This window comes from Strongylocentrotus purpuratus, unplaced genomic scaffold (genome assembly GCF_000002235.5).
Source record: "Strongylocentrotus purpuratus isolate Spur 01 unplaced genomic scaffold, Spur_5.0 spur5_scaffold_17, whole genome shotgun sequence".
NCBI lineage: Eukaryota > Metazoa > Echinodermata > Echinoidea > Camarodonta > Strongylocentrotidae > Strongylocentrotus > Strongylocentrotus purpuratus.
The window spans coordinates 12,955,136-12,966,249 of NW_022145602.1; the positions used below are offsets into that span (position 1 = coordinate 12,955,136).

Below are 11,114 nucleotides of genomic sequence, written 5' to 3' on the forward strand. Positions count from 1 at the left end.
CTGATATTTTTACCTCTGACATTTTTACCTCTGATATTTTTACCTCTGACATTTTTTCCTCTGACATTTCTTCCTCTGACATTTTTACCTCTGACATTTTTACCTCTGACATTTATTCCTCTGACATTTTTACCTCTGACATTTTTACCCCTGACATTTTTTCCTTTGACATTTTTACCTCTGACATTTTTACCTCTGGCATTTTTACCTCTTACATTTTTACCTGGCACCGCATAATTTGCATATATGGACACTGCTAATTACGTTTACATTCCACAGATAGAACATACATGACATATTTATAATTCCTGCCTAGTTCTCACGGAATTTGATGCTGGCTGCAGAAGGGACATAGTATCTTTAAGCCTGCAGACAGTAGCCCTGCCATTCCTATAAGCCTATATAAGGCAAGGATATCTGAATATTACGCGTTGCTTATCGTGTCTATGTTGGTCAGATAGTACGTACGCTATTTCAAATTCCAAGTTTATTTTGTTTCACATTTCACAAAAAAGAATTCACATTATTGACAAAATTAGAACACAATATGAAATATACTAAAAGTATCACATTATATAATCAATTCTTAATTGGTAAAGACGTCCAATCTAATTGTATCGAATAGTAGGTTATACGGAGTGAAATGTGAGGAACCTATTAAAAAGCTCAGCTCATCTAATTACATTGTCAATAACATATGCATAGAATTAAGAGCCAAATTTGGTTTCCAGGGCTGCGTCTCACAAGACCGTCATACAAGTTGAGCGACATCCCATTGAAATGCGTGTATTAAGTTTAACACGCATTTCAATGGGATGTCGCTCAACTTGTATATGACGGTTTCGTGAGACGCAGCCCTGACTACCAATGAGATGCACATTATAGCGGAAATTCGACGTCAAAGGTGAAAGTGTTGACCTCTGGGAAAACCCACCAGTACTAGTACAAATTCCGGGCGCTACGCTTATTTGCAGAGTTGGTATCATAACCGGTGTATACTTTAGGCTTCATTGGGAAGAGAACTCGTTATTGTGACGTACATGTATTCTCTATTAATGAGTGCAGATATTGAGTTGGCCTGCAGATGTCATGTTTATTCAGCATCGTAGATATACATAATATAGTTTAAGTTTACAGCAAACTTTTCATGACAGTGGATCTCGTTGAAATAATTTAAACGGGATTCTGTGCAGGCTGAATTGCTTTCTCTAAGTTGTACCCGATTCGCACATCACATCCATATGGCCGAGAAGCAGGAAGAAGAGGATGTTTCAAACTCTTCACAAGGCTTGACATGTCCACTGTGTCTTGGTATCTTCGACGATGCAACCCTCTTGACCTGCGGACATACCTTCTGTCGAACCTGTCTCAGGAAATACGACCTATCCCACCAGGATCTTGATCACATGGTCTGCCCTCTCTGCAGGACAGTGACAAAGTTGATCGCAAACCGGGTTGACGATCTCTTCACCAATGTGACGGTCAACGGACTCGTAGACAACTACCATGCCAGTTCTGGAGGGGCAAATGCCATCCTGAAGATGCGGCAAAAGTGCACTGTCTGCAACATCCAGACAGAGCCCATCGCTTTTTGCATTACATGCAATGTATCCATGTGTGACCAATGCCATGTTGGCCACAAACGGCTGAAGCTGTTCTTCGAAGGTCATGAGATAGTATCTATCCAGGATATCGTTGAGGGAAATGTTAAACCTGGTCGCCCTCCCGAGAAATGTTCCGCCCACAGACTAGAGAACAAAGATATGTTCTGTCAGGATTGTAAGATTCGCGTCTGTTTCAAGTGCGTCATCATCGATCATCGAGATCACAAGATCAAATCACATAAAGACTTCGAAAAGGAAATGCAGGATAAGGTACGTAGTTTATTAAATGACAGGTCATTCATGAACAGCTAAAAATATATTGTTCACTCGAATATGTATTATCATTACCCAAATGTACACCGTTGCCAGATTAATTTATGAGTTTTTTTCGCTCATCTCTTTTCGTGACAATATTATATATTCTTGATAGATATAAAGATTATATCATTTGGATGTTTACCCTGGCTTAAAGGTTGGGTGACATCCAATTATATTAAGTTGATTCCTGTTGATGTGCAGGGCTACGTACATACAATGCATATTTTGTTTTTCAAACACCTAAGTAAATATATTTCATAGATTTCAAAATATGTTTTAACATAATGTTCTCAGACCTGCTAAGCAGGAGCTTAGTGGAGCTTAGCAGGTCTGAGAAAATTATTTTTAAAAATGTTTAAAAACCTTTGAAATATATTTAGATATGCTCCCCACTTTAAAGTGCCCCTTTTTTACGTAGGAAGAGTGCCCCTATTACTTTATATATTGTGCCCCTTTTATTTTGACACATGCCCCTCATATATGCCTTTGCAAAAAGTGTCCATTTCTCATAAGTGCCCTTTTTAATAAGGTGCCAGATGTGCCCCTTTTCATTTTTGATAAGTGCCCCTATCGCCTCTGATAATTGCCCTATTAAAATCTGAGAGGTGCCCTTTTTACATCTAAAACCTCTAATCTAAAACCTTACATTTGCATACTCTTATTTGACATTTTTATGTTGACAATATTATATGTAGCATTCATTTATATTTAGAATCATTGTTGATAAGAGACCTTGAATTATTATACTACCATATTTTGTATTACTATGATGTATTGTGTATTTTACTTTGTTATACTTTTATACATTTTATTTAATGTTTTTAATACCAGGTCAAAGATGCTAAACAAATTTTGCTTCTGATCTTGTGTACCTGTATAAATATGTTTGAATAAATAAATAATAAATAAATAAATGTACACTGACAAGTGCCCCTTTTCCTCATGATAAATGCGTTTTTTAAGAGCCCCTTCCCCTTCTCATAAATTCCCATTTCCACCTATGAGAAGTGTCCCTTTCCATTCTCATAAGTGCCCCTTTTAATCTTTGGTAAATCACCCTTTTCAGGTACGAGAAGTTAATCTTTTTCACATCAGGTAAGTGCGCTCATTACCTCAGATAATTGCCCCTAATCAAATCTGAGAGATGCTCGTTTTACTTTGACAGGTGCCCCTTCCCCTCATAATAAGTGCTCTTTTCATCTCTGTCGGGTTCCCCTTTCCACCTCTTTTAACTGCCCCTTTTATTTTGACACGTTCCCCTTTTTCTTTTTTATAAAATAAATGCTCTTTTCCTTCTTAGAAGTGCACCTTCACCTTTTCCTAATGACCCCTTTCAGCTCTCATAAATGCTCCTATTAAAATAAATTAAAGGAAATTGGTGGGTGCACGCCAGTGGCGTACGCAGGATTATTTTCAAGGGGGGGGGGGTAAACATTTTTAAATCAGGCCGAAAATTTAGCAAAGCCTCAGCCAGCCGCTGAGCGAGGGGGGGGGGGGGGAGAGAAGGTAAGAGCACTTTTTATTTTGGCCACAAAAATTTCGAAACGACTCAAAATGACTCAGGGGGGGGGGGGGGGGTAATGTCACTTTTTGGGGGTTACCCTTTGGCACAATTTTGTTTTCCCCTTTTTTTTTTTTCTTTTTTTTTTAAATTGAGGGGGGGGGGGGGGTTTCATCAAAAATCACACACACACAAAATGAGGGGGGTTCAACCCCCCCCCCCCCCCCCCGCTGCGTACGCGCCTGGTGCACGCTAATTATTGGAACTTAGCTCATTAGGTTTGGGATGTATCTTGAAGTGATTTCTTTTTACATTAAATAACGAGGATCTAGAAGTTTCGTTGTATAAAACAAATGATGCACGTTTCATTGTTCATTGCGGAATCTATGGCCCGAATTCACAAAGGAGGTTTGTCGACAAACCTTGGTTTTCGTGCGTCATATGACGCGTTTCGACGCGTTTTTACAAACCAGGTTTGTAAAAAACGCGTAAAAACGCGTCATATGACGTACGAAAACCAAGGTTTGTCGACAAACCTCCTTTGTGAATTCGGGCCATTAAGTCTGTGCATGCATACAGCTTCAACTCGAATGCGGATAGATCGTATAATGAACACGTTCGTATGTACCATTAGTATAATTACTCCTCAACACATGCTGTTGGCATAATACTATCTTATAAATGATATGAGGACATTTGAAAATAAAGTGTATTGTTGGAAATTTCACTGTTCAGTGTTATTTTACAAACAGATATAAGTAGGTTTATTCAGTTTGGATCCTCGTCGGCGTCTCTTTCTCCAGAGAAACCCTGTTCAGAAAAATGAAATAAATCCATAACTTGCAGATGTTCATTATGCTACCTGTACTTCTTAAAGTGTAGTTTGACATAGTAATAATGTTCTCTACGCCCCCCCCCACTCAATGTTATTAAGGGAACGCGTATATATGAAGGCGGATCCAGGGGGACCGAGCGGACCCCCCCCCCCCCCCAAAAAAAAAAAAAAAAAAAAAAAAAGAGAGAGAGAGAGAGAGAGAAAAGGAAAAGAAGGGAGAAGGAAAGAGGAGAAAAAGGGAAAGAAAGAAGAGGAAGAAGAAAAAGAAAAGGGGGAGGGGAAAGATTTTCAAGAAGACCTACAAGTGTCACAAAGTAATGAGGTATCAAAATATGCTCATCTGACCGTAATTAAATGCCTAAAACCCCTGAGCTTCCCGGGGCTCTGCCCCCTGGACCCAATGAAGGGCCCAAAGGTGGGCCCCTAGATGCTTATCTAACGATGATTTAATGCCTAAAACCCCTGAGCTTCCGGGGGCTCCGTCCCTCGACCCCAGGCCAATTAGTGACTTGTCAGTGTGACGAATAAGGTATCAAAATAGGCTCATCTTACCGTAACTAAATGCCCATACCCCCTGAGCTTCAGGGGGCTCCGTCCTTTGACCCCCGCTGGGGCTTTGCCCTAGACCCCACGCCAATTTACGCTACGCTCTACCTGATCGTAATATTTTAGCCTCCCCCACTCACCTTGGAAAACGTTCAGCAGGGCCTGCATGTAAGAGTAGGGTCGGCCGAGCGACTTCCAAAGTGGGGGAGGGGGGGGGGGCACCAAGAAAAAAGGGCACCTACAAAGGGAAATCTTAAAGCGAAAATATACAATTTTTTAGATATTGGTATATACCCCTACATTGTGATTACAATTATCAGGGATGATTTCAACATTCGTTTCACTTCATACACCATACAAGATATTGCTTAAGCATCATACTTTGATGTATAAAATATTTCACGATTTGGCACCTGTATATTTGAAAGAGAAGTTTATTGTTAAGACTACTAACTATGCCCTTAGAAGTACTAATTTAGTTTTGACTAAACCGAAAACACAGAATTGTAAGCGTACGTTTCTGTATCGCGGAAGTAAATTGAATAATGGATTGTCTATGCACATTCGACAATCAAGAAGTTTGGCAATATTTAATAAAAAAATAAAAAGTTTAGTTTGAAATGTTATGACAGATATAATATACACTGGAGGACTTGGGAAGGGGTAGCGGGAGGGGTTGGCAGTATCGAGAGGGTGGCGGGGGGGGGGGGGGTGGTGAGGTTAGGGGGATCGATAAGAGGGGGGGGGGGGTAGTGTATTGGTAAATTGCTATGATTTAAACAAAATTGATATTGTATGTAAATTAATATGATTTTTGCTTTTTTAAACTTGTATGTATATATGGATTTCGGAAATAAAAACAAACAAACAATCATGCTTTGCAGTTGGGTTTGATTGTCTAAAAAATGTTTGCGAGCGAGCGAAGCGAGCGAGGAAAATTTTAAGATGTGTGAAGTCGCAGTGCAAAAAATTACATCTTATAAAGAGAGAAAAACCCAATCCTAAAGGGGTTATAAGCACATTATCATAACGAAAGACTGAAAAGACCTTTGATAAGTAAGATAAGCTTATCATCTTAAGATGCGTGCGAGCGTAGCGAGCGAGTTTATGGGGAAATTGCTCTAAGACGCTGGAAATTAGGTAGGGCGCGTTCAAAGGTAAAGACCAGTTTTGGAAACGCCTCCCTCTCCAAAAAATGAAATTGAAGCTTTTATTAAAAATCATGTGAAAGAATATATTTTTGACTTATACGTGATGATACAAATTTTGCGGGGAAACCGCCTACTAAATTGATATTTTTGGTAAATTATTATATCTATCTGGACTGGATAGATATAGGGTAGTCCCATATACATTTTTCTGTGTGCAGTGCTTATAACTTTACCAAGACTGGGCCAAATGATTCCAGAACCTTGCAGTACACACCAATACTTATATGCTAGATGATCAACCTTTTCTGCCAAAGTACAAAGAGTAATTATCAGAGGTGAAAATGGGGCACTTCTTACACCCTCAAAAAGAGGCACTCACCAGGGATGAAAAAAGTCATTCATAAGAATAGGAAATGGGCTTTGTCGACGGACAAAGGGCCCCCATCAGATTTTGGTAGGGGCTTTTCTAAGATATCATTATATATTGTTAAAAGGGAAATAATCAGAGGTGAAAAGAGGCACTTCTCGCATCTGAAAAGAGGCAATGAACAGAGAAGGGGCACTTATGAGAAGATGAAGGGGCTCTTTTTAATGGGAAACTTATCATTAAGAAAAGGGGCACTTATTAGATAGGAAAAAGGCACATGTGAAAATATAAGGTGCGCTTATCCGAGTTAAAATGGGGGTAGTTATTAAAAGGGGAATGGGCACTTCTTACAAAAAAAAGGGGGCACTTGTCAAAGTAAAAGAGGCACGTAGCTTTCATATTTCAATAGGACAATTATCAGAGGTGAAGGGGGCACTTATCAAAAGTGAAAATAGGCACTTCTCGTACCTAACTAGGGGCACTTACTAGAGATTAAAAAAGGGCACTTATGAGAATGGAAACTGGACACTTATTGCGAAGGAAAATGGGAACTTTTCGAAGGAAAAGGGGCACGTGTCCAAATAAAAGTGGCACTTATCAGAGTTGAAAAGCGGAAGAGGCACTTTTACAAATTAATAGGGGCACTTGTCAAAGTAAAAATGTAAAAAGGGGCACTTCTTAAACAAATTATGTGGCACCTGCTCTCCCCCTGGATCCGGGCCTGGATTTCAGAATTTGATCAGAATTTCACATTCAAGTGAGAATCATTCTTTTTGCTTTCCTTCAACTTCTGTTCTTTAGGTGAGTGATCTTCTCCATCGTTATAAAGCAAAGAAGTCAGACCTGGAGAAGAACATTCAGACTGTAGAGACACATCGTAATGAGGCACATACTGCGCTACAGCTACTACGTGAAGATGTGGGCCTAGCCTGTCGTACCAAGGTCAAGCAACTAGAAGACAACCGACGTGTACTCATTGAGAAGATCGATGCTCTGGAGCGTAGTTTTAATGAAGCCCTCAACGGTCTAAAGTCGAACGACCGACAGATGATCAAGAGCATTGGTAGTTCGGTAGATTTGGTGGATAATGACAGACTAGGTTGCCTTGAGACGGACAGTCTATCTGCTCACACATTCCTTTGCGAAGAGATCGATGGCTTGCTAAAGGAGGTTATTGATCAAACCTCTGCAGCAAACATAAAGGAGAAGGCAAACAAGCAGAAGTTCAAGCCTGCAGATGACACCAGTCTTGACCTCGGGAATATCTCAGAAACAGTTCTAGGACAATTACCTCCTGGACAATCACCCTCCGGACAATTACCAACGCCACGCTATTTAAACCGCCCCCGTCCCCGAGGACGGGTACCCTCCCCCCAAGTCTCCCTCCAAGTCTCCCTCCAAGACTCCATCAGCCTGATCAACAAAAATGTCATGAATATGGACAATAATTGTTATGCCACCTTCCCATACCCCCGAGGACAAGTACCCTCCCCCACCTCCCCCTTCTTGTAGGTTACCCCCGAGGACGAGTAGCCTTCCCCAACTCCTCCTCATAGGTGGTTACCCCGAGGGCAAGTATCCTCCCCACCTCCCCTCCAAGTAGGTTACCCCCGAAGACAAGTACCCTCCCCCAACTCTCCCTCCTAGTAGGTTACCCCAGGGGACAAGTACCCTCCCCCACCTCCCCCTCCAAGTCGCTAGGTTACACCCGAGGGCAAGTACCCACCCACCTCCCCCTCAAAATAGGTTATCCCCGAGGACAATGACCCTCCCCCACCTCCCCCTCCTACTATGTTACCCCCGATGACAAGTACCCTACCCCACCTCCCCCTCCTAGTAGGTTACCCCGATGGCAAGTATCCTCCCCACCTCCCCCTCCTAGGAGTTACCCCCGAGGACAAGTACCCTCCCCACCTCCCCCCTCCTAGGAGTTACCCCCGAGGACAAGTACCCTCCCCACCTCCCCTCCCAGTAGGTTACTCCCGAGGACAAGTACCCGCCGGGTCCCGCCCCCACCTCCCCCTCCGAGTAGGTTACCCCGATGGCAAGTATCCTTCCCACCTCCCCCTCCTAGGAGTTACCCCCGAGGACAAGTACCCTCCCCCACCCTCCCGTCCTAGTAGCTTACCCCCGAGGACAAGTACCCTTCCCCACCTCCCCCTCGCAGTAGGTTACCCCAGAGGACAACCGTCGGTTGCCCGGTAGAAGGTCGCGTAGCGTTGGCGCTGGTAAAAAAGGGGGAACCGAGAAAAACACTTTTTAAGTTTTAACATCTACTTCAAGGGCTTAAAACGACAATGTTTCTATGTTCCATGTACCCAAAACTATTCTTAGAGAAGATATTAACCTGATTTATTATTTTCTCAAATTAGTTTGCAAATATATCTTCCTTTTGCTAATACGTTTTGCTGGAACAAAAAAGCCCGAACGGGCTACCGACGTACCTCCCCCACCTCCGCCTCCTAGTAGGTTACCCCCGAGGTTATTACCCGCGATGGACAACGGGAAGACTACTGAAATTGAACATTTTAGTGGGGCGGCAAATGCAACCCCGTTTCGTTGGCATGCCAATAATTTCATGTAAAATAATATACAGAATCAAATTTGACTTATTGCCGACATTCACAATTGCTCCCGAACTCAAAATTTAAAAAAAAACTTTCGAAATTGTACAATCGATTCACTGACAAGTCTGCTATTTACAGCGTGTGTTAAAGATTTCACTACGCGCACAATAGTGTGCGATAGCATTCGGGCTGCACGGCCTCGTTCGCTGCATTGCACACTTGCAGAATCCATAATGGCAAGCATGGATAAGTCGTCGACATAATCGGGTTCCGACAACGAAAACGACATCGTAATTTCTTTAAATGGCACTTTGAATAAGAAAAGGTGTAACTATTTTATGATATAATTGAAATGTAAAGTTTGGATCAAATGTAGTGTCATTTTTAGCATTATAATGCACTATAATATATATATTATTATTCAAAAAATTGATTTGAATATGCTAAAATTTAAAAAGAAGCTGTTTTATATAAAATCTGCTGCTATATGTAGTTTTTCATTGACATATGAACTTTCATTTTTAAGTAGTTCTGATTATATGAATATATCATAAAGCACTTTGAAAACCATTTAGAAACGTTATCTGTGTGATATTTTACCAGCTTACTACCTGCTTAATGTGACAAGCTTGGATATACCATGCAAAAATTGTCTCAGCATGCTCTTTTCTTCCACTTTACAAAGAAAGGAAGCATTTCGGAACTTGATTATCAGATCATTCAAAAGAACAAATATAATGTGAGATGTTGTTGTTTCGAAGAACTCAATATGTGTGCATCTCAGTATTTTATAACCATCATATAGTCATTGTAGGTTTTCTTTTCCTGAAATTAAAGTTCATGTATTAACATAGAGATTTTTCTTTAAATTATGATCATCAATCATAAAACAAGCACTTTGTTTTGTTTTAATTTTTTCTTCTATATAAAATGCTCAATTTTATTAAGTAAAGAATTTTCATATTGGAGTCATAAAAACCCATGTTAAAAGAATTGCGATGTACCTGTTTACATTTGATGGACTATCATGAAGTACATGTGCATCATTAGAGGTCAAAGAAAAGATGAACGAACCAAAATCATTGGTCAAAATGTTTATTTCGTTTTTCAATGTACTTTGGAAGAAATCCCCAAATGACACTAGTGAAATGCATGTCTTTGGCTTTGATATTGATGAATAATAAAAACTCCTGTTTGTTTTTTAATTTAGATATGAGTGTGCATGTAAAGTGGCATAGGTTGGGTCCAGCCGTTGATTGGAACTGGTGTTACAATGTAGATAAACTGTTGGAGAATTACCAGACAATGGAGCGAGGGGAGGGTGTCTTATTATGTGCATTCTTTGTTGCCTGGCACTCTTCTATTTTCTATCTTTTACTATCTTTTACAATCTTTCACTGTTAATTTTTTCACATTTTTTCTCACGTTTTATGCTTTTCAATATGGGTAAGGAAAAGGAGGGGTATATTTGCATGAGCCCTTCCATTTCGCGTGTACATGTAATGCTACGCCATTGCGGATTGTATATTAAACTGTCGTTACATATGTATTGGAATGAATGTACTTTGTAATTTTGTATGGTTTTTGATGTTCTTCGAATAAATAGGCTAATACATAGTGTGTATGTTGCAGAATGATTTGGAGAATGATCATTTTATCTTTGTAACCACTGGCATAGATGCAGTGGAATGGGTAATATTCCTCTTCCCTCTTGATAAGCAAAATTTTAAAAAGATCGGAGGAACAAAACAAAATGCAAAGAAAAGAAAGATAATAGGACCAGCACTCACACTGAACAGCAAATATGCTATGCATCCGGTTGCGATGTACATATTGAATTTAATTGCTGAGGGAAAACAATACAAAGTGATAATATTTTTGAACAGATGATTCTGCATTTATCGAAAAATCAAATACAAAAATATTCAAATAACAATGATAGTCTAATTATAATATAATTGATTTACATAAACGTGACAACTGAAATACACACACAAAAAAATGCATGTTTATAAATGAAAACTTGAAAGTATGGCGGTAAATCAAAGAATCAAGATATATGAAGAGGCCCACTATCATAAGCATTATAGCAGCCGGGAGAGAGAGAGAGAGAGAGTTGGAGAGAGAGAAGGAGAGAGATGGAGAGAGGAGGAAAAAAGGGGGGTAGTGTGTGCATGTCAGTTGTGTGCAGGGTAAAGTAACTGTTCGATTCGTTTTGTTTATGA

General features: G+C 40.2%; 2 protein-coding genes across 2 annotated transcripts; both read left to right on the plus strand.

Annotated features, from left to right (window-relative positions):
• Window positions 1–994: 994 nt before the first annotated feature.
• Window positions 995–7,925, plus strand: LOC105439889 (E3 ubiquitin-protein ligase Midline-1-like). Its single transcript, XM_030988181.1, has 3 exons — window positions 995–1,874; window positions 7,124–7,684; window positions 7,800–7,925. The coding sequence occupies exons 1-3, from the start codon at window positions 1,242–1,244 to the stop codon at window positions 7,923–7,925; spliced, it is 1,320 nt and encodes a 439-aa protein (XP_030844041.1). The 5' UTR covers window positions 995–1,241.
• A 200-nt stretch (window positions 7,926–8,125) lies between these two features.
• On the plus strand, window positions 8,126–8,527 carry LOC115925031 (protein lifeguard 1-like). The gene has a single exon (XM_030988182.1). It carries the CDS (start codon window positions 8,126–8,128, stop codon window positions 8,525–8,527), a length of 402 nt encoding a protein of 133 aa, XP_030844042.1.
• The last annotated feature ends 2,587 nt before the right edge of the window (window positions 8,528–11,114 follow it).